Raw genomic sequence first — 25,187 nt, 5'->3', positions numbered from 1 at the left:
TTGCGGCTCCTCTGATCCATGAGCTTTTCTCTTTTCTTCTAGTTGTAGAATTTCCACTCAGTCAGCTTTCCTGTGGTTTTGGATGATGTCCTTTCTGTCTTTTAGTTGTTCTGAAATTGCTGTGCAAGGCAGCAGTACAGGTGCTTACCTACGCCGTCATCTTGGTTTATCCAGGCTCTACATTTTGATAACACTGATTTAATTTTCCTTAAAAACATAGCTGTCTTCATCCTTACACAGAGACAGATTTATTACAATAACAAAATTCATGCACAGGTGTGGTTCCTAAGCTTGGCTGGCGATCAAAGAGCAAATGTCTGGTGTGAAAGGGCATGTCCCAGCTGACCTCTAGGCGCTGGGCAGTCCCTGGGCTTTGTGTTCCCCCTTCTGCCTGAGTCACAGTGCCCAAGTCCCCATGTGAAGATGCAGTGAGCGTGGCCAAAGGCCATGGGCCAGGGTGCAGTGTGAGCCTTGGGGCTGCCCAGCATTGCTACACAGAAGCCAGGCGGGCAGCGCGCTATCGCCTGGCCAGCCTCACACACCAGCTCCTGTGGGAACCCACAGGGAGCCCAACCAGCCCCTGCAGTCCCAGCCCAGCTCACCCAGAGGAGGCTGTGCGGGTGCAGGGCCAGCTCCTTGCAGGCCCAGCAACTGGCAGCTGAGTGCCCACTGCCAGTGGTGCATTTCCAATGCCCCCCATGTTCCATCCCACCCTCTGGGGGTCAGTGTACATCACAGTGAGTAATTGAACGACCTACTGCAGGAAAGGACAATTTGCATATTAGTCTTTTATTACATGGGATTAGTGCAATCATACTTAAGCAACTTTAATTAGAAGTATTTTTAATTAAAAAAAGAAAAAAGAATTTATCCTATGAAATTTAGAAAAAAGAACATTAAGGACAAGAAAGGGCAATGAAATTATGTGCCTATATAAGAGAAAAAGATTGAATTCCAAAGCTTATCTAATTTTATAAATACCCTACAAAAAACAAATACAAATGTGGAGATAAAGTACATAATCTATTGGAATTAAAAAAAATAAATAGAATAAGATATACAGCAAAGGGGTATGAAATTAACGAATTAGTTAAATCTGTTATAATAGATCCACATTGTAATACTGTGCAGCCATTTAGAATAATGATCAAGAACTTTATATACCCAAATGACATACTAGTAAACAAACATAGTAGGTACAAAAACTATATATACTATATGTGTAGTATATACTACTTTAATAAATCAATAGATACATACAAACATATTTTAAACATATATAAAAATGTTAAAAGTTATCTGTGGGGCATGAACTAATTTTTTACTTTAGGGCTCATTTATATTTTATAATTTCCTAAAATAAACATGTTACTTGTACACAAAAGAAATAATGGTCAAAAAATAAAATATGGTCATTTATTTTCTTAGAACATTCTGCCCTTTGTGTAATAACTAATTTCTGAAGAAGCAAAAATACATATATATATTCATAACTATATATGTAAATAATTGAAAGCAAGAGTTTACAAATTACAAGCTGGACTTTGGATTATCAGAAAGCAATTAAGTATAATGCTGCCTTCTGACATGAATGAAAAACAACAGGCTCAAAAAATAACAAGCATAGGTTAAGCTCTTATTTCTTTAGATTTTTCCTTTATTTATAAGCTCATAAAAAAAGGTGAAACTATAATTAGTCAGTTTTGCTTATAATAGGTAAAAATATTTAATTTAGTGTTAAGCTGTGACACAGTGAGAGAAGTCAAAAGTTTAAAAGATAGAAGATAAAGATCTTAGCCATAGAATGATAAAACATTGGAATGGGTATAGTTTGGAGTCTTGGTCCTTATGGTCATATTCTGCATGGATGTTATTCATCTGGTTGAAGATGGGTGGTTGGAACAAATGATCTTGCACAGATACTGTCAGCACTATGATTTATAGCTCAATAATCCTCAATATTAACAAAGAATGAGCAGAAAACTTCGGACTACTCCAACTATCACTGTAATTATCTCAATTCAAAGGACTTACATCCACAGAGAGAAGGGCCTTTAAGCTATTAGATAGGACTTTGGTCTTAGTATAATGGAAGGTACCAAAGAAGGGCAAAAGGTAAAAGAGTCAGCATTAAAAAGTGACAGGATACAGAAATAATTCAATCAAAATCAAAGTAGAAAATCTATTCTAGCATTACCCATTTTGTAAATGAACTGTGTACTATTCAATCTCACATGCCTACAAAAATGCTCTCTCCCTGTGCTCTATGTTTCCAAGCAAGCAGTAAAACAGCTAAACTATGCTTCCACAGCAATTATATTACAGATCAAAATCTTACACCAGCATTTAGGCAACAACATTTGGAAGGCTGGGTTATAATAAATAGAGGAGGCTATACATAAATAGAAAACTCTGAACACATATGGCAGGATTTCTCAGTGACAATCTGAGTTTTAGACTGCCTATATCATAAGCAACAGGCAACTTGAATCCCTTTAAGTCTTCTTTAACAATAAGGCAGGGAATGTAATGTATAAAATGACAAAAACCAAATTTTACCACTGAGCCAAAACAAACTTCATTTTCAATTTTGATCGGTGTACTAAAATTTTTAAAGATTATAACATCATTTAATAATAGGAATATTTGGATCACTATATGTATTCATTAAAATATTTTCCAATTAAACAATAACACAAATTCGTGTTTAGTATAAAGTTAGTGCAGAACAACCATTTTTCATTTCTTAAATGGGACAGAAGGTTAAAATTTTGAAATAAAACATTACCTTCAAATAAACTGAGGTCTCTTCGTAGCCGTGGTCCATAAAGCCCTTCTAAAATACTCTCAAAACCTGTGTTATTAAAGAAAGAAAAGAATATTAACTATGAAAGGAAGCTTAATTTTATAATAACAAAAAACAATAAATTCTATAGGAATCAGCAAATTTAACACTATAAGGTGTAATTTCTCCTATAGTTGAGATAATTTGAACTAGGCAATACATAACAGTCATACAATAACTGTCAGAAATTACATGATTATAAAGAAATATTCATGACCTCACTCATTTATGGATAATAAAGAAATTATAAACTGATGAACCAAAAGATAGATATAGAGACAGTAAAGCAACAAGCAGACTGTCAAATTACAGCGGGAGGGTAGGGGGATCTGGAGAAGATAAGAGATCAATCAAAGGACTTGTATACATGCATAAAAGTACAACTAATGGACACAAAACTCTGCGGAGGGAGGGCATTTATGGGGACGGGGGGCAATGGTATATGTATACAGGTAATAATTTAATAATAAAAAAATTTTAAAAATGGGGGAAAAAAAGAAATATTCAATGTAAATATTCACTACTAAAGCAGATAAACATTTTTGTCATTTAGAAATATTCCCAGGTTAAATTATTATGGGCAGATTTCTTTTGTAATAATTTTGTAGAGAGGAGAATAACTAGAAAAGATGTATAATTCTGTTTATACCTGTAACAACGTATGTTAGCTTATAAAAAGTAGCATGTTTAACCTCAATTACCAAAGTGAGTAAATGAGTGTCAATGGGGAGAAATTCTTACTATGCAAAGTATGATGGCCCGGCCAGGTAGCTCAGTTGGTTGGAGCACCGTCCAGGGCATCAAAAAAGGCTGCAGTTCAATTCCAGGTTGGGACACATAACTAGGTTGCGGGTTTGATCCCTGTGGTGGCACCTACGGGAGGCAATCAAGTGTCGTTCCTCTTCCACATCCATGTTCCCCCATCTGTCTCCCCCTTCCCCTTTCCTCTCTCTTTCTAAAATCAAACATATCTTTGGGTGAGGATTAAAGAATATTGAGGTATAAAGTGTTAATCTACTTGTAAAAATCACGACAATAATTTATTTATAGGTATGGACTGTTTTAAAAAATTATTAAAAACCTTGTCAAGTTAGAAACCTCGTTCACGAACTTACAGTGTTCCACTTTCTGGATATACTAATTTTAACATTTTGCAATTTTCTTTTTGAAATCTGTAGATATTAAATTTTAAGCAGTTTTATGATAAACTACAAAGCATCCAAAGGAAAATAATCAGAATGGCAAAATAACTGGGAAATTAACAAAAGGGATTAAAGAATGCTTACATTAGGGAGGGAAAATATTAAAGGTAGAATGATAAATCTGAAAAATGAAAGGTAAAGGATATTTTCTCAGTGATATTCTTAAATTGTAAAAAATGTAGAAACACTACTTTAGAAATTTTCTATAAATCATGCTTTTAAAAGACATGTTAACATCTCTATAATCAAGATGCATATTCATGTCAATGATGTGTCATAGTAAAAAAAAGTAACATTTTATCACATAGTACATGAAGAAATGATGCATCTTATCTTATATTATAAAAGGCTATTATGCAAATAGACCAAGTGGTGGAACAACTGGTACAATCGAACCACCAAACAAGTGGTCCCGGTGACATGCGCTGACCACAAGGTGGTGTGCGTGGAACATGGCTGGTGTTGGCTGTGGCAGGATGGTGGAGCAGGTGAGCAGGGATGCCAGACCAAGGCGGGACACCGGTCACTGTCATTAGGGCAAAGCTCTGGTGGTTACTGAAAATTCTTCACTCCTGTCCTCCATGGTCCTGCCGGGCACTTGCACCTTCTGCTGGCCATAGAGCTACTCACTGCTGGTGCTCAGCACTGGCCCCAATCACTCCATGCCATCAGTGGCTGCCAGCACCAATACCCCCTCTGGGCTTCTCTATCTCCCCCTGCTTTTGAGGGGAGATTAGGATTGGCAGCCGCTTCTTGCACCTGCTGCCACTGATGGTGCCGCTCACACCCAGTGCCAGTATCAGCCTCGCTCACACGCATTGCTGGCGCAGGTCCTGATTGCTCGGTACCATCAGTGTGTTCGAGGGGCAGCTGCTGGCCCCGAAAGCCCTTGAGGGTTTCTCCACCTCCCCCTGCTCCTGAGGGGTGATCAGAGTAGCAGCTGCCACTTGCAACTGCTGCTGGTGCCAGCCCCAATTGCTTCGTGTCTTCAGCAGGTGTGAGCAGGACTGGCACCATCAGTGTGTGAGAGCAGGGCTGTGGGCAGACAGGTGACTGTGGCTGCAGCAGGAGGAGTGGGGCAGGGACATGGAGGATGGGCTGAGACCTAACCCTGTGCCTACTGCAGCTTCAAGGCCCATAGTTCCTTTCAAGGTGAACGAATTCATGCACTGGGCCCTACTAATTTATGATGTCTTGGATTTGACAAAGTAGTTATCATGGAACTTAGATAATATGCACTTAATAAAATCTTTGTGAAATGATTTAGTACTAGTTCCCATGAATGGACATTTCAGGCAGAAAAGTGAGTGAACTGGAATCAGAGAGTGCTTTCAAGAACACTATCGAAAAGACTTTCCTACTGGTTAAAACCTCAGACCGAACAAGTCCCAAATCTCTTTCTATTTCTAAGATAATCTAATTCTATTTTGTTGTGATCAATGGACTCCAAAAATTAACCATGTAAACAAGCTATTTTAGGATGTCATTCTATTGAACAAAATATTAGGTCTAGTAATAATTAATGTCGTTTTCTAATATTATATATAGCCTCTCCCTATATAAGTTTACTAAACTGGATTTCTCATAAATTGCTGGTGGGAAGTAAAATGGCACAATCATTTTAGAAAAGTTTGACACTCTCCACTAATTTAAACAGGTACTACCACATGATCAAACAATCCCACTCCTAAATATTTACCAATATTTACCAAACAGAAATGAAAACTATATTTACGCAAATACACAAGTATTCATAGAGTTTCATTCACATTTACCCAAACTCGAATCAATCCAATGTCCTTCAACCATTGAATGAAAAAACAAACTGGTACAATAGAATACTACATAGCAAAAGGAACAAACTATTGATACATGCAGCAACATGACTATCTCAAAAGCATGTTGTTAAATGAAAAAAGCCCTATGCAAAAGCATATACTTTATGATTTCACTTATTCTCTAGGAAAAGCAAAACTACAGTGTTAGAGCAGACCAACAGTTGCTAGTGCCAGGTTACCTAGATAAGAAAATAACTGAAGAATCACAAAACAACTTTTAGGGATAATGGAACTGTTTTATATATTGTATATTGAGGAGTTGGTTATCCAATTCTTTGTGTGTCAAAACTCAGGGAACTGTAAATTATATCTTAATAAACCTTGCTTTAAAAAAAATTTTTTTAAAGAAAGGCTTAACCAATGGTTTCTGCAGCAGAGAAAGGTGAAGGTCAGTAGATGACTTGATAGGTTATCCTTAAGAAACAAACAAGCAAAAGTGAATCATGAATGGTTAGGGTTTAGAGTAAAGATGGAAGACTAAAAATTATGTGTCAAAGTCATCAGTAAATGTAATAGGAAAAGGTAATTAGAGACATATGAAAATATGCTCAGAGTCACTGATCATCCAAGAGATGCAAATCAAAACGACAATGCTGTACCATCTCACACCTGTCAGAATGGCCATCATCAAAAAAATCAACAAATGACAAGTGCTGGTGAGGATACAGAGAAAAAGAAACACTTGTGCACTGCTGGTTGGAATGTAGACTGTTGCAGCCATGGTGGAGAACAGTATCGAGTTTCCTCAAAAAACTAAAAATGGAACTCCCATTTGACTCAGTGATCCCACTTCTAGGGATATATCCCAAGAAACTAGAAACACTGATCAGAAAGGATATATGCACCCCTATGTTCATAGCAGCACAATTTATCATAGCTAAAATTTGGAAACAGCCTAAGCGCCCATCAGCAGATGAATAGATTAAAAAACTCTGGTACCTCTATACCAGTGTTTTTCAACCTTTTTTGGGCAAAGGCACACTTGTTTCATGAAAAAAATCACGAGGCACACCATCATTAGAAAATGTTAAAAAATTTAACTTTGTGCCTATATTGACTATATATAAAGTAATTCTCTTGAATAGGAATCAAATAAACACAAAGAAAGTATTTTATAATTACTTTATTATGAAATATTAAGTAAACAAAATAGTGAAAAATTATAAAATTCTTGTCTTGTCTGCACCTACGGCACACCAGGCAACATCTCGCGGCACACTAGTGTGCCGCGGAACAGCGGTTGAAAGACGCTGCTCTATACAATGGAATATTATGCTGCAGTAAAAAACAGAAGGAATTCTTACCATTTGCAACAGGATGGATAGAACTGGAGAGCATTATGCTAAGTGAAATAAGCTAGTCAGAGAAAGATAAATATCACATGGTCTCACTCATTTGTGGAATATAATGAACAACATAAACTGATGAACAAAAACAGATTCAGAGACAGAGAAGCATTGATTAGATCGTCAAACCTCAGAGGGAAGGAAGGGGTGGACGGAGAGGAGGAGAGATTAACCAAAGGATTTGTATGTATGAATATAAACTTAATCCAGTGGTTGGAAAACTCATTAGTCCACAGAGCCAAATATCAATAGTACAACGATTGAAATTTCTTTTGAGAGCCAAAATTTTTAAACTTAAACTTCTTCTAACGCCACTTCTTCAAAATAGACTTGCCCAGGCCATGGTATTTTGTGGAAGAGCCACACTCAAGAGGCCAAAGAGCGCCATGTGGCTCGCGAGCCGCAATTTGCTGACCACGGGCCTAACCAATAGACACAGACATCAGGGGGGTGAGGGCATGAGTGGGGTGGGGTATGGTGGGCAATGGGGAGATAAGGACAAATATGTAATACCTTAATCAATAAAGAAATAAAAAGTAAAAAAACAAAACCATTTAGCTATTAAAAAAAAAAAGGTAATTAGCTGACTACATGCTCACAATTCTAAAATTTCCATGATCCTAAAAAAATAGCTTTTTGTATTGGATAGAACAATGATTTGAAAGAAAAAATCATGATACAGACTACACAGAAAAATTATATTTGGGGAAAAAAAAGATTTTGAGACAAAGGATAAAAAGACAAATGTAAGGAAAATGTGATAAATTCATGTGTGTGTGTGTGTGTGTGTGTACAAGATTTACAGAGGAGTTTATCAGAGGAGGACAGTTAGGGGCAATCGAGCAGGCAGGGGAGCAATTAGGTGTCAATCAGGCTGGCAGGGGAGTGGTTAGGGGATGCGGTTAGGGGCAATCAGGCAAGCAGGCAGGGGTTTGGGAAGAAGCAGTCCTGGATTGTGAGAGGGCAGCCGGACATCCCTTGAGGGATCCCCGATTGGAGAGAGTATAGGCTGGGCTGGGGGACACCCTCCCCAAGCATGAATTTTGTGCACAGGGCCTCTACTTAAGAAAAAACTTTACAGACCGAAACTAAAAATTAGTACACAAATTTCAATACTTTGTATCTTCTATAATCTTGTTATTAAAAACTGATTCTTATATTTAAATACAACAGACATTAAGGCAAAAGGCAAGAGTTCCAACTTTTGGGATGGATGACAAGAAAAGATAGTGTCAGGGAAGGTTTTCCAGAAATGTTATCCAAATTGAATCTTAGTGAAAGAATTAGAGTCAGCTAGACAAAACATGGAAGATCACATTACACATTTAGATAAGGAGAACATCGTATATAAAGTCATAGGGAAAAGAGAACTCAATATACTCAAGAACAGCACTTCACAATATAACTTTGTGTAATGATGGAATTTATCTGAATCTGTGCTCTCCAATATAGGGTGGGGCAAAAGTAAATTTATGGTTGTTTCTATGGAAAATAATACAATAATTAGTAAATAATAATACAAGAATAAACAGTGTATTTCACATACATCTGTAAACCTAAGTTTGCCCCTCCCTATTTGAAGTTGAAAAACTTATTTTTACATTTTATTTAATTTTGTTAATTTAAATTTGAACAGCCATGTCAAGAAAGTAAAAAGTATGGCAAAAATAAAGAATGTGATGTGAAGGAAGGGCAGCAAAAAGGCTGAAGATATATGCACAATATGGATCTTGAAAGGGCTAGCATGTTTTGGCAAGCAGTTAATTTTTATCCTCAGAGCAATGGTAGGCCTTTATATAGTCCAGAGACTGGATTAGTTTTGCATTCAGAAAAGATCACTCAAGCAGCAGTGAAAATGGAAAAAGAATAAAGACAATGGTTAGAACACTTGCAGAAGAAATACAGCAAAAGAAACAGAAAATAAATCTAGACAGAAATTTACTTGAGAAATAGGATAACTTTTAGTGATATAATACAATTAAATAAACTAATAATGATACCATAGTTTTTATTAAAGTGAGCAAGCAAGAAGTAAATACTTCACCACTGTAGAAGTAAAGACACACTTAAATGGATTTATCATTTGGATACTAACTGAAGAAGCACTTTAATTGTGACTCTAGGAAAAGACTAGTTATGTAAGTCAAAGTTATCAGGTTTTCTACTTAAATGACAATTGCATACATTAACTACAATATCAAGTAGTGCAATATAGAAAAAAACTTGATATGTCATCAGATACCATGTTACCTCCTACTCCCCACTCTTGCCAATACTCAAACCCTAAAAAATGCCACACCATATCCCACCTCAGGCATCCACACAAAGCTCTTCTGTCAGCCTACTGCACACATTCCAACCCCTATTCCCACCCCCAAACACATCTGGATAAATCCTACTCAGCTCAGCCTTAAAAAGAATTATGGTTTTAAGAACCACTGAAATTGTAACATTCCTAGAAAAAGTACAGGAAAAAAGATTATTCACACTAGTCTTGGCAATGCTTTTTTTGTATATATCAAAAGCACAAGCAACATAGTAAAAAGAAACAGGTGGGACAACATCAAACAAAAAAGTTTCTCCATAGCAAAATAAACTAGCAACAAAATAAATAGGCAACCTAAGAAAATATTTGCAGCCTTGAACCTGATAAGAGGTTAATATCCAAAATATATAAAGAATTCATACTACTCAACAGCAAAAAGCAAACAATCTGATTTTAAAAATGGCAGAGCAACTGAATATGCATTCTTCCAGAAAAGAAATACAAACGGCCAACAGGTCCTGAACAAGATGCCCAGGGCAATCAAATGAAAACCACAATGAGCACAGCCCGCGTGGCTCAGTGGTTGAGCGTTGACCTATGAATCAGTAGATCATGGTTCAATTCCTGGTCAGGGCACATGCCCAAATTGTGGGCTAGATTCCCAGTGTGACACTTGCAGGAGGCAGCCAATCAATGATTCCCTCTCAACACTGATGTTTCTGATGTTTTTATCTCTCCCCCCCTCTCCAATCCTCTTTGAAATCAATAAAAATATATTAAACTGCTGGAAAGCAAATCAGTTTCACTAAAAAAGATGTTGACAGGAAGCCAGGAAGGCTGGTCAACAACCTTAATTGCTCTAACCTTTAGTTGAGATATTGTTAGCTGAAGCAGAATCTACCTTGTTTGTCCCATGTAAGTTTCTGTTATTTCCTGCCTAAGGGCTACATGTAAATTTCTGTTTATGTTGCCTAAGATGTTTTCCCCAAAGCCTCAATAAAAGGGGATGGCAGGGCCAGAGCAGGTAGTAGTTCTCCCACTGGAGTTGGACTACCGCCTGGCCCCCATATTGCCAAATTGAATTTCTTTAAGTCTCTTTTCATTTGTGTGTGGCCCTTCTCCAGAACCCGAACCCTGAACTGGATCTCTTTCTACGCGGGCTGTGAAAGAGAGTCCTATATTAAACACACAAATAAAAAACACAATGAGATATCAGACTTATTAGGATAGCTGTCATAAAAAAGAAGAGATAAGTGTTGGTGAGGATGTGGAGGAAAAAAGGAACCCTTGTGCACTGTGAGAATGTAAATGGGTGTAGTCACTATGGAAAACATTATGCAGTTCCTCAAAAAATTAAACAAACTATCATATAATCTAGTAATTCCACTTGTGGGTATATATTTGAAGGAACAAAACCATCTCAAAAAGATATAACTCTATGTTCAATTCAGGATTATTTACAACCAGTGGCCCGGTGCACAAAATTCCTGTCGAGTGTGTGTGTGGGGGTGTGTCCCTCAGCTCAACCTGCACCCTCTACAATTTGGGACCCTTTGGGGGATATCTGACTGCTGGTTTAGGCCCAATGCCTCTCACATCCAGGACTGCTGGCTCTAAACTAGGGGTGTCGAACTCAATCAGAGAAGGGGCCAAAATCTAAAATCCAGCCTAAATCGCGGGCCGAATGGTTTACTGAACAGTCATAAACTGTCATTGTGATAGAAACGCAGCGGAGTGCAGTGATGACAGCATGGTGCGGGCCACATTGCAAGGCCTGGCGGGATGAATTTGGCCCGCGGGCCTTGTGTTTGACACATGTGCTCTAAACCATTCGCCTGCTTACCTGCATGATCACTCCCTAACCACTCCCCTGCCAGCCTGATTGACACCTAACTGCTCCCCTGTTGGCTCAATTGCCCCCAACTGCCCTCCCCTGCCAGCCTGGTCGCCCCCAACTGCCCTCCCCTGCAGGTCTGGTCACCCCCAACTGCCCTCTCTTGCAGGCCTGGTCGCCCCCAACTTTCCTCCCCTGTTGGCCTGGTCACCCCTAACTGCTCTCACTTGCTGGCCTGATTGCCCACAACTACCTGCCCCTGCTGGCCATCTTGGTCTACATGGGGCAGCCATCTTGTACCAGGGCATGAGGGTCAATTTGCATATTACATCTTTATTATATAGGATAGCCAAGGCATAGAAATTACCAAAGTATCCACTGAAGGATGAATGGATAAAGATGTGGTATGTACAGACAATGGTATGTTCAGGCAATTACTCAGACACAAAAAAGAGAGAAATTCTGCTATTTACAACATAAATGAATCTAGAGGATACTACGCTAAATGAAATTAGCCAGACAGAGACAAATACCATATGATCTCACTTATATGTGGAATCTGGGGGTTGAGGAGAGTCAAACTCATAGAAACCAAGAGTAGTATGGTGGCTACCAGGGGATAAGGGTTGGAGAAGATGGAGAGATGCTAGTAAAAGAATATAAGCCTTGCATTATAGGATGAACAAGCTCTGGTGATCTAACGTACAATTTGGAAATTATAGTTAGTAATACTGTGTTGTGTACCATACTTGAAATTTGCTAAGGGAGATTTTTAGCTTCCTTCCCTCTTTCTTTTCGTCCCTCCCTCTCTCCCTCCCCCTCTCTTTCTCCTTTCATAACTGTGAGGTGACAGATATGTTAACCTGTGGTAATCATTGCACAACATATAGATATGTCAAATCACACTATCCACTATAAATATACATGCTATTATTTGTTAATTATGCACTAATAAAACGTGGGGGAGAATCACTACCTTAAAGTTTCATCTAATTTAATTTAGATTAGAATAGACCTATTGTTACATGTTATCTTAATAGTAATATGCAAATTGACCATCACTCCAACACATAAGATGGCTGCCCCATGTGGACACAAGATGGCTGCCACAAGATGGCCAGCAGGGGAGGGCAGTTGAGAGAAACAAGACCTGAAAGGGAGGGCAGTTGAGGGCAATCAAGCCTGCAGGGGAGGGCAGTTAGGGGCATTCAGGCTGGCAGGGGAGCAGTTAGGCATCAATCAGGCTGGCATGGGAGTGGTTAGGGGTGATCAGGCTGGCAGGCAGAAGCGGTTAGAGGCAATTAGGAAGCAGGCAGGCAAATAGTTGGGAGCCAGCAGTCCTGCATTGTGAGAGGACAGTCGGACATCCCTCGAGGGGTCCCAGATTGGAGAGGGTGCAGGCTGGGCTGAGGGACACCACCAAGCCTTCTTCCCACCATGCACAAATTTCGTGTACCCGGCCTCTAGTATTACATAATACCTTGCATTATTCCCTTTAAAACACTTACTAAAGTTCCATTTAATCATATGCAATTTGTAAAATTTCTCTTCCCAAGTAATCAATTATTCATTTAACAAATATTTTATGTCTACCAGATGTTCTAAAAGCTGGGATTCATTGGTTATTAAAAAGTCAAAAATTCTCCACCAACTCACACTGAGAAAAAAGGAGTGATAAGGGGGAAAAAAATCAAGTAAGTTTTTATTTGATATTTTCACTTAATAAATGCCACCACATTTTCATGTCATTTTGCTTACTATGGCACAAATGAGGCACTCAAATATTTGAGAGAAAAATGTCACTTTGAAAGTAAAGATATTCATTCTCAAAATAACTTTTAGAGTACATCCCAAATTGTAAGTTAAAAATTGTTAATAACTAGGAGCCTGGTGCATGAAATTCATGCAGGGTAGGGTCCCGAGACCTGGTTTCCTTGACTACCCCTTCCCTCAGCACCCTGCTGCCACTGCTGGTTGCCCACCATTTTTCACTCCATCCCCTAGTGGTCAGTGCATGTCATAGCAAGCAAACTCCTGAGCAGACAATATGCATATTAGCTTTTTATATATATAGATTCTCTTTCTTCACATTATCACTCTGAAATTCATAGGCATTTCTTCACTTACAGCCTACCTTTTTCTAAAAACAACTCATAATTGTATCTTGCTTGGTTTAGTGCTTTTTCTATTTCTTTAAATCTAAAACACTTTAATTTTGGTCTAACTGCCTCTTTTTAAAAAAATAAATATTTATTGTTCAGATTATTACAATTGTTCCTCTATTTTCCCCCCATAGCTCCCAGCCACCTGGTTCCCACTCCACCCCCTGCCCTTACCGCGCCCCCCCCATCTTCATCCATATGAGTATGATTTTTTTCCAGTCTCTTCTTGCATCCCACACCCCTTCCCCCCCGAGAATTGTCAGCCTACTCCCTTTCTATGCCCCTAATTCTACTATATTCACCAGGTTATTCTGTTCCTCATATTTTTTAGATTCACTTGATATATATTTGTTGTTCATAATTTTTATCTTTACCTTTTTCTTCTTCTTCCACTTCTTAAAGAATACCTTTCAGCATTTCATATGGTACTGGTTTGGCATGGAACTCCTTTAGCTTCTTCTTATGTGTGAAGCCCTTTATCTGGCCTTCAATTCTGAATGATAGCTTTGCTGGGTAGAGTAATCTTGGTAGTAGGTTCTTGCTATTCATCACTTTGAATATTTCTTACCCCCTCGTCTGGCCTGCATAGTTTCTGTTGAGAAATTAGCTGACAATCGAATGGGTGCTCCCTTGTAGGTGATTAACTGTTTCTCTCTTGCTGCTTTTAATATTCCTTTTGTCTTTTGCTTTTGGCATTTTAATTATGATGTGTCTTGGTGTGTTCCTCTTTGGATTCCTTTTGTTTGGGGTTCTGTGTGATTCCTGGATTTGTAAGTCTATTTCTTTCGCCAGGTTGGGGGGGGGGGGGAGTTTTCTGTCATTATTTCTTCCAAAAGGTTTTCAGTATCTTGCTGTCTCTCTTCTTCTGGCACCCCCATAATTAGGATGTTGGTTCTCTTGAAGTTGTCCCAGAGGCTCCTTACACTATCTTCAACTTTTTGGATTTTTTTTTCTTTTTTCTTTTCCGGTTGGGTGTGTTTTGCTTCTTTGTATGATATTTCAAATCTTTGACTTGATTCTTGTGATCCTCTAGTCTGCTGCTGGATCTCTGTATATTATTTTTTATTTCAGTCAGTGTATGCTTAATTTCTAGTTGGTCCTTTTTTATATCCTCGAGGGTCTCGCTAAATTTATTGGCCTTTTCTAGAAAATTCTTGAAAAACCTTATAACCAAGGTTTTGAACTCTATATCCAGTTATTTGCTTTCCTCCATTTCTTTCATTTGTGACCTGTTTCTCTGTCTCCGCATTTTGGCTGCTTCCCTGAGTTGATAGAGTGGCTTTGTGTGCTAGATGTCCTATAGGGCCCAGTGGCTCAGCCTTCCCAGTTTCCTGAGGTGGACACTCTTGGTGCACCCCTTTGTAGATTGTGTGCACAATCTTGTTGTAGTTAAGCCTTGATTGTTGTTGGTATGCATCACTAGGAGGAATTGCCCTCCAGGCCAATTGGCTTTGAGGATCAGCTGTGTCTACACTGAGAGAACTTCTGTGCTGGAGACACCCTTATGAGATAAGACTTGCAAAAGCCTCTGTGCTCAGCTTCGATGGGGCAGCGTCTCAAGGCAGAGCAGACTGCAATGTCTTCCCGTTAGCCCTGTCCTAAGAGGCCCCTGGGTTTCAGTGTCCCGTGGTAATTGCTGCAAGCACCTCTGAGAGAAAGCCGTCCTCGGTTTCAACTGCTGGCAGACAGTCCAGTTTCTCCCCAAGTAAGTCTGGGTCCCCAGAGTCTCACCTGGAACTGGTGTTCAGAGCAGTTAGCTTTTGTCTTCCTCTCAATTGAGAAAGCCAGCCATGTACTTAGTTGCCAGCCCTCTCCGCATGCGTTCCTCCATACCTCTGCCTTCTGTAGTTCCTCTGAGTCTCAGCGTGCTTTTCTCTTCCCTTCTAGTTGTAGAATTTCCACTCAGCCAGCCTTCTTGTGGTTCTGGATGATGTCTGTTTTGTCTTATAGTTGTAGTTTTGAAACTGTTGTGCAAGGCAGTAGTTTAGGTGTTTACCTTTGCCGCCATCTTGGTTTCTCCTCACAACTGCCTCTTTCTTAAGTGTCTTTTCTGTGAGCAGATGTCAAATATATTTTCCATTTTTACTTAAGGGTTGCAGTACCTCTATTAATAAAGGTGTCTCTCCTACAAGCTTTTGTAATCTCCATAATCTCTACACATATGGAACTACTGGTTATCTACTGGCATCATGGATGCTGCTAAACACCCTACAATGCACAGGACAACTCCTCAAAACAAAGAACTGCTGAGCCTAAAATGTCAATAGTGCCCAGATTAATTCAAAAGTCAGTATTAAGGAAATAGATCAAATGTCTGAATAGGTGTTAAATAAAAGAAAACACAAAGGCCAAAACCGGTTTGGCTCAGTGGATAGAGCGTCGGTCTGCAGACTGAAAGGTCCCAGGTTCGATTCCGGTCAAGGGTATGTAAACTGGTTGTGGGCACATCCCCAGTAGGGGGTGTGCAAGAGGCAGCTGGTTGATGTCTCTCTCTCTCTCTCATAGATGTTTCTAGCTCTCTATCCCTCTCTCTTCCTCTCTGTAAAAAATCAATAAAATATATTTAAAAAAAAAAAAAAAAGGAAATACAAAGAATACCTTAATTATATACCTTTCTCTCTAAATATACTTACCTAACAAGTGGAAACCAAATTGGTCATCAAGAATTACTGAGGAAAAGCACATGTGTAAGATAAATGGTTACCCTGTTCAAAACTTAAACACAATTGATTTGATATTAGGATAATTATTTCACTGTGTTTAAACGCTTCTAGGTACTATAGGAAACCAGATATATATAATTCTGGTGTCTGAATCAGATTTTACTCTTGACTTCATAGGCACAAATTCAGGAAATAGAGTATGACCAGGCTGTGTTTATATTATTTCCCTTTATCTTTTACTAAGTTTACTCTTATAAGGTTATACTATGACAATGTTCATATTTTATAGCATTGATTTTTAAGCAAGTCTAATGAATAAACCAACTCGGTTTATATATAAACTAGAGGCCCTGAACTGGTAGGGCCCCTATCGGCTGCTAGCTGGGTACTCCCTCCATTTCTCCGGCGGCCTGCCACTGTCACTGGCCAGGGCCTTCATCTATTCCCCCACCCACCTCCTGGTCGAACTCCAGGAAGAACTCCGGTCGAGGGGACAATTTGCATACTATGCTTTTATTATATAGAGTAAAAAGACACAAGAAGGAGTAATTAATATGTTTTAGGGAGAAAACATACTACTATTAATACAAGCTTTGTTAAGCATTTAAAATTAAATGGAAAAACTCAATATGCAATTTCTTTGAAAGACACCTAGTAGACAAAGTATATCTGACTCCTACACTGAAATAATTTATAGAATGGGACTGGCAAATGATATGTAAGAATTTCAATTCCATCTGTCATGATTTACTCCGTTAAGATGTACATTATATTACTTGGTAAATTTGTTAGAAGTTTGATATAATCAGTTTATAAATGGAAAAAATTTTTATAATTCCAAACTATAAATTTGTTACCTTAAAGATTCACCTCTATTGAACATTATTTTCAGAAGTACAGAAAATATGAAGTTTACTGGAATACCTCTCTGATTACCAAGGCTCTTATAATGGATATTGGAATCATTGTTCTTTTTAAAAAAAGCTTTATTTATTTTCATTTATTTATTTGTTAATCCTCACCCGAGGATATTTTTTCATTGATATTTAGGGAAAGTGGAAGAGAGAGGGAAAGACAGAGAGAAACATAGATGTGAGAGAAAACACATTAATTGGATGCCTCCTGCCCAAGCCCTTACTAGGAAAGGGTGGGGGAGGAGCCCACAACCAAGGTACATGTCCTTGATGGGAATTGAACCCGGGGCCCTTCGGCCTATAAGCCAATGCTCTATTAACTAAGCCAAACCAGATAGGGCTAGAATCAATGTTCTAATCAACTTTCACTATCTAAAATAGCATAAAAATATGTTAATTCTGCTTAAAATTCCCCACTGGGTCTCCACTGTTTATAATAGATTCTAAGATAGCATACACAGCCTTTTCTGAACCAGCCCTTGCCTATTCTCCAACCTCATTTTATATCACTTCATAAGTAAATTGCATGCCACTTACAAGAACAATTAAATCATTACACTGTTTACATCTGAGCTTTCTTTGTTCACAGTCGTGTCACATCTTCCAAACTAACCTAAAACATTGTCTTTCAGCTTTCCAACTAGCTGAGTAATTAAGCATATTAAGTAGCAGTTTGTTCATGTGTAAAATACACAGGTCTGGTATACAACAAGTGCTATCTGAATGGCATCAAAAAGACTTTTCCAATCTCATTTGACAGAATTCATTGTTATCAGCATCACATTCTCCAAGTATGTTTACATCCTAATTTAAGATTTTCTTTTTTCCTCTCCCCTCTCCTTTCTCTTGTTCCCTTTTGATTGAGGAAAGGGAGCTAGAATGTTTAGTTACTCAACAACAGATTATTATTGCTTCTGTATTATCCCTAAGACTTGTCATAGTGATTCTCCTAACAAATGTGGTTGAATTTCATGGCCTGACAGGATTTAGCTAAAGGGAGAGAGGGACCATCTTTTCCCAATAAAGAGGTAGAAGAATTTTTAAATAATAACAAAGATGACTAATGTAAAAATGAGCGTTTATGGGAAGTGAGAATACTTTAGAAAAGACTAAAATAGGTGACAAAGTCTTCATATGGTCAAAAACATTTTTGTTAAACTCCTACCTGATCCTCATAGTTTAGCGAGGAAGAAAGATAAGCTCAAGAAATATTATATGGAATGCCTGAGATGAGCAAGAATGGAGAGATTAAGCCTAAGAGACAGTGGGAAAAATAAGATGGTAGAAGGTACACTCTTATTATTTAATTGGAAGGTAGGAGCAGGCACGAATATTAATACAGGCATAGTGTTAAAGCAAAGATGAATATGTTAATTTCAGAGAAGACAAATCCATAATAAAAAAGGCTAATATTAAAAAAGAAAACACTCTGATAAATTAAATTATCTCAAGTATAAATTAAGTATGAGATAACTTGTAAAAGTGACCAGTTTGGAAAGCACAAGAAACTCAAAAGCACAATATACTATAAGCTCTGGCCTGGTATCTCAGTTGGTTGTCCTGATATATCAAGGTTGAGGGTTCAATTCTTGGTCAGGAACATACAAGAATCAACCAATGGACACATAAATAAGTAGAATAACAAACTGATTTCCTCCCCCTCCCTCTCTGCTCTCTAAAATCAATCAATATCAGATAATAATTTAATAAAAAATGTAAAACAATAAAATAAAATAAATCAATAAAAAAATTTGTTAAAGTACAACATACTATAAACTCTGGCTTATTTCAGTGGCTTAACTCTACCTGAATTCAGTGACTTAATTATATAAAAGGAAGTTTTTATAAAGCCACAATGAGCAAGGAGGAGAATCTATGTTTCTTGAAATCTCACTTTTGATAGTTTATTGTTCATAAAATTTCCTTTTGGGCTCCAAATCTTTTGGCTATTTCCAAAAATTTAAGACCACTCTCAAAGGACAAATGAGAGAGGGGGGGGGAAGGAAAGGAGAGAGAGAGAGAGAGAGAGAGAGAGAGAGAGAGAGAGAGAGAGAGAGAGAGAAACAGATTGGTTTCTTTATGTGCCCTAATAGGGGATGGAACCAGCAACCTAGGTATGTGCCCTGATCAGAAATTGAGCCCACAACCTTTTGGTGTATGGGGCAATGGTCCAAACAATTGAGCCACCTGGCCAGGGCACTAATCCATTTTAAAGTAACTAACTCTGCACATCTAACTAAAGAGAATAAAATAAAGGCAGAAAGCAATTAAGTATATTAACCAATTTCCATTATACAGGGATGGACAAAAGTAGGTTTATAGTTATGAGTACATGAAACAGAGTTTACTCATATTGTTATTTATTGTACTATTTTCCATACAAACATCTAGACATCTAACTTTTGTCCATTCAGAGATATATATATATATATATATATATATATATATATATATATATATATGGCAATGAAAGAGTAAATGTATTATAAAACTCATTCGCTAACATTTAAATATACAGGGTGTGCCAAGGTGACAAGGAAGGAGAAAACATGATTTTATCTTTACACACACACACACACACACACATACACACACTGAACTTTGTGGAAAATATAGGATAAAAGTTTATGACAGAAGAAGAGAGTGATATCATGCATACAGAATCCAAATCCAAACCTGGAGAGATTAGGAAAGTTTTCCTGCAAAAAGTGAAATTTAGTTAGCTAAAATATGGCTGAAAAATGTTCCAGTAGTTAAATTATAAGAAAAAATGTATAATGTATAAGAATGTCAACTGTATTATTTATAATAAACTGGAAATAACTCATATATCTTTCAAAACAATAGATTTAAAAAAAGCTATTATATATTTACATATTAGAATATTAGAAAGCAATGATATATCTATCATTCTATATTTTCTAAAATTCAGATTTTCCATGGCATATATTTATTTGGTATGGGTTTTTAATAAACACCCAAGACATAAGTACTACCAAATTATCATAAGTGCTGTCCAGTATAAGATTAATGTGAAAATATTTTTAATAAATTAGTGTTATATGAACAGCAATCAAGTAAGATGAATGATCTAAGGGATTTTTGACATATTAGTTATAAGAAAGGAGAGAGAAAGATGAGTGGTGGGAAGGGAAAGAAGGAAGAATAGAGAGGGAAAAGAGGAGAGAGAAAGGAAAAAACAAAGAGAGAAAGAATAGGCTTCTGGAGACTAGAGCTCAACTTCTTTTGCTTAAAACCATACCATATTCAACCCAAAATTGCTTATATTAAACCTAAATGCAAGCAGTAAAATATCATGATCAAATAAATATATATATGTATATATACATACATATATATACATATATATATATATATATATATATTTTTTTTTTTTAAGAGAAAGGGAAAGACACAGAGAAAAATCAACGTGAGAGAAAAATATCCACTGGTTGCCTCCTGCACGCATCCAACCAGGGAGGAGCCTGCAACCGAGTGCCCTTGATTGGAATCGAACCCGGGACTCGTGGGTCCACAGGCTGATGCTCCATCTACTGATCCATCCCTGCTAGGGCAATCATCATATTTTTCATAACTCTGGCATAAATCCACAACTACTGCAACAAAATGTGTAATCTGGGCTCATTCATGTTATTATATCATAGAATGGATTACAGCATTCAGGCAACCAACAAAATTTTTGTTCCGATTGAAAACTTTAATATCAAACACTAGGTCAGAACTTGTAATACTATTAAAGCTGGATCACATGAATATGGAGATTCATTATGCTTTCTCCATATTTGTACATATTTGGAATTTGCCATAATGGATTCCAGTTTTTCAGTCTCCCAGGAAAGCTACTGTTGATTTCCATAAAGAGTAATCAGGGTTTGCATAGGGTTGGTATAAAACAGAAAACTGGAACACTAAATTCATTGGATACATTGGGTAAAGAGGCATTCCTATGAACCTCCCCACTTAAAAACAAGCTAACAAAAATGTTACCTGAATCCCAATTAAACATCAGAGTAGCGTTAATTCCTCCAACTTTGTTCTTTTTCAAGATCACTGTTGCTAGTCAGGGTTCCATATAAAATTTTGGAATATGTGTTCTAGTTCTGTGAAATACGTCCCTGGTATTTTGATAGGAATTGTGCTGAATCTATAGATTGCTTTGGGTATTATGGACATTTTAATGATGTTAATTCTTCCTGGTCACAAACACAGAATATGCTTTCACTTATTTGTATCTTCTTCAGTTTCTTATAATTTTCAGAGTACAGGTCTCTTATATCCTTGGTTAAGTTTATTCTTAGGTATGTTTGTTATTCTTATTGCAGCAATTGTAAATGAGGTCATTTTTTTAGTTTCCCTTTCTCATAGTTCATTACAGGTATATAAAAATGCAACTAGTTTCTGGATCCTGCTACTATAATGAATGCATTTATCAGTTCTAGTAGTTTTTGATGGAATCTTCAGGTTTCTCTAATAGATAGCATCAAGTTATCGGCAACAATGACAATTTTACTTCTTCCTTTACAATTTGGATGCCTCATTTATTCTTATTAGCTAAAGACAGTCTATTCAATAAAATGTGTTGGGAAAATTGGACAAGTACATACACACACACAAAAAAAAAACTAGTCCATCTTCCTATATGTACACAAGAATAAATTAAAATGGATTAAAGACTTAAATGTTAGACTTGAAACCATAAAAATCCTAGAAGAAAACATAAGCAGTAAAATCTCAGACATTTCTCATAGCAATAGTTTTTTTTTCCAGATATCCCCACGGGCAAGGGAAACAAAAGAAAAAACAAACAAATGAGACTAGTACATCAAACTAAAGTTTTTTTCACAGCAAAAGAAATCATCAATGAAATGAAAAGATAATCCACTATATGGGAATACATATTGGCCAATTATGCATCTGATAAGGGTTAATATCCAACACTTATAAAGAACTTATTAAACTCAACACCAAATAAACAACCAATCCAATTAAAAAATGGACAGAGGATGTGAAAAGACACTTCTCCAAAGAGGACATAGAGTTAGCTAATAGTATATAAAATGATGCTCAATGTCACTAATCATCAGAGAAATGCAAATTAAAAATCACACCTGTTAGGATGGTTATCATCAATAAATCGGCAAACAAATGTTGGCAAGGATGCAAAGAAAAGGAAACCCTTGTGGATTGTTGGTGGGAATGGAGACTGGTGCAGCGACTATGGGAAACAGTATGGAGTTACCTCAAAAATTAAAAATAGAATTCCCATCTGACCCAGGGATTCCACTTCTGGGAAGATATCTAAAGAAACCCAAAACACTAATTCAAAGGAATGTTATGCACCCCTACGTTTGTTGCAGCATTATTTAAAACTAGAGGCCTGGTGCATGAAATTCAGCCCAGCAGCACCCTCTCATAGTTCAGGAGTCCTTGGGGGATGTGGGCCTGAGATGGCAATCAGATATCCTGAGCGCTGCTCCTGCGTTGAGCATCTGCCCCCTGGTGGTCAGTGTGTGTCATAGTGGCCAATCATTCCACCATTCAATCTATTTGGACATTAGCCGTTTATAACATAGGATAGCCAAGATTTGGAAGCAACCCAAGCATCCATCAGTAAATGAGCGAATAAGACAGCTATAATACATTTATACAATGTAATATTACTTAGCTATGAAAAGGAAGAAAAATTTACCCTTTGTAATGGCATAGATGGACCTGAAGAACACTATGCTAAGTAAAATATGCCAAAGACAAAACTGATCCAATAAGCAAAGTAGAGACAGACTCATAGAGAGCAGGCAGACAGCTCTGGTGGGGACGCGGGGGTGGGTGAGGAATGGTGTGGTGGGACTGAGCAAAACAAACAAACAAACAAACAAACAAATAAAAAAACACACACATAAAGCCTCATGGACATAAACAGTGTGGTGATTGTTGGAGGATGGTGAAGGTGAAAGAAGGTATAGGGGGGAAAATGATGATGGAGAAAAAATTAAGTAAATAATAAATAAATACCAGAATAAAGACTAATTCCTTAGGACAATATACAATATTTTTTTAAAAGTTCACAACTTTGCCTTAAGCCAATAATAAAAAAAAAACACACCAAAAACACCACAAACAATGTTAGTATATTTTCTTACATATGCTTTTGTCTCTGATGCAAAAGGAAGTCATTGCTGGATTGAGAGTGGAGCAAATATGTCATCAGATTTTTGTAGCACAAAAGACTAAATTAAAGAAAAATCTGAGCATAAAAAAGGAAATCATGAAAATTTTTGCAGTCCTCCTGGCAAAAACAAACAAACAAACAAACAAACAGCCAGACTAGAGTAGAAATGAAGGAAAAGATGGATTTAAGATATATGTGGAAGCATAACCAATAATAATTGGTGGCTGGGTGTAAGAGATGAGAAGGAAGATAAATGAAAGGTAACTTCTATTTCTCTGACTTGTGAAACTAGTTGTACTGAGATGAAGAACACCATAGGAACAGATTTGGTATTTGGTAGAAGGAAATCAAGAGTTCATTCTTAGATATATTAATATTTAGGATATCTGAAAGACATACAAGTAAGTGGAAATAGATTAAGTAAATCAAATATTGAGAGAGGCTAATGACTGGAAGGAGATAGAGAAAAATAAAGATCAAGGAAGTGTTTGGGTTTTGTTTAAAGACAGAATCATATGTCAAATCTATGGGAATCTAAAACCTAACCCTAACTCTAACCACCCTCCCCCCACTCCCAGGTAATAAACTGTGTTTTTTTTTTTAATGTTTTTATTAATTTTAGACAAAGAGGAAAGGAGTGGGAGAAACAGAAACATTGATGAGAAACATCAATATTTTTAAAAATATATATATTTTATTGATTTTTTACAGAGAGGAAGGGAGAGGGAGAGAGAGTTAGAAACATTGACCAGCTGCCTCTTGCACACCCCCTACTGGGGATGTGCCCGCAACCAAGGTACATGCCCTTGACCGGAATTGAACCTGGGACCTTTCAGTCCGCAGACCGAAGCTCTACCACTGAGCCAAACCGGTTTCGGCGAGAAACATCAATATTGACAGGCTGCCTCCTGCATGCCCCCCAGCACATGCCCTGACTGAAATGAAACCAGTGACCTCCTGGTGCAAGGGAAGATGCTCAACCACTGAGCCACACAGGCCAGATCATAGAAAATGTGTTTCAACTATTATTGGTAAGGCTCTGAACAACAACAGGCTATTTGTAGTTAACTTTTTGGGGAGTCAAAATTTATGTAGATTTTGGACTGCACAAAGAGTCAGCACTCCTAACCCCCAAATTGTTAAAAGGCTAACTGTATATAGGTCCAAATTTATTTCTATATTTCTGTATCTTTCTCTACAGATAAAATGAAAATCAGGATTTCACACTAATACCTCCAATTTCTAACCCAACAGTATAGAGAGCATTTAAATTGTCTCCATTATCATATTTATCACTTCTCAGTGGGAAGCATGTTTCCCATTATTCTTAATATTTGTTCATTTGACCTGTCTCCCTGTTGTAACCAATCTCACATGTGGCTGCCTTCCCCTCTCCACAGAGATGCTCTCTTTTTCCCTCCGTGACTGGCTCAACACTTTCACGCTTCTTTCACGAGTATAACCTTCTCACTTTGTTCAGGTCTTTATTCCTCATGCTTGGCACCCCTCCTATAAGAATACTCTTCTCATCCTGCTCAAGCTCTAACATCCCATACTGAGCTGACCCTTCAATAGATACTTTCTTCTTCCCACCCTTAGGCTCTGAATCTTGTATTAGAATGCTTCCATGCATGGATTCCGTCCTCACCCCAGTTGAACCTCAGTATATCCACTTACGTTTTTTTCTTTTTTACTGGAACACAACCATGCTCATTCATTTATGTAATGCTTACATCCTACAATAGAGACCATGTGGCCTTCAAGTCTAAAATATTTATTATCCAGCCCTTACAAAAAAGAGTTTGCCAAGCCCTACTTTCACACAGGCTTTTGTAGCCTAGCAATTTCAGATCCTTCAAATCAAAATTAAATGCTCCCTCCTCTGCCTTTTCATTATACCAACTCTAATGCTTACCATCCCCGTTAA

General features: G+C 37.5%; 1 protein-coding gene across 31 annotated transcripts in view; it reads right to left on the bottom strand.

Annotated features, from left to right (window-relative positions):
- LOC118708384 (ligand-dependent nuclear receptor corepressor-like protein) overlaps positions 1-25,187 on the bottom strand; it is a 119,640-nt gene that overhangs the window by 83,795 nt on the left and 10,658 nt on the right. For 18 of the 31 annotated variants that reach the window (XM_036419900.2, XM_036419909.2, XM_036419917.2 and 15 more), the window contains one exon: positions 2,789-2,854. The exons of 4 other annotated variants lie outside the window; for them this stretch is intronic. In XM_036419900.2, coding sequence (XP_036275793.1) covers positions 2,789-2,854 — 66 coding nt within the window. Of the gene's footprint in view, positions 1-2,788; positions 2,855-7,189; positions 7,242-25,187 lie in introns of all 31 variants that reach the window. 9 more of the 31 variants (XR_006740177.1, XM_036419761.2, XM_036419747.2 and 6 more) reach the window with 1 other exon arrangement.

This window comes from Pipistrellus kuhlii, unplaced genomic scaffold, assembly GCF_014108245.1.
Source record: "Pipistrellus kuhlii isolate mPipKuh1 unplaced genomic scaffold, mPipKuh1.p scaffold_m20_p_1, whole genome shotgun sequence".
Taxonomy (NCBI): Eukaryota; Metazoa; Chordata; class Mammalia; order Chiroptera; family Vespertilionidae; genus Pipistrellus; species Pipistrellus kuhlii.
The sequence above is the reverse complement of the archived record's forward strand: the minus strand, read 5'-3'. Positions and strand labels throughout refer to the sequence as shown.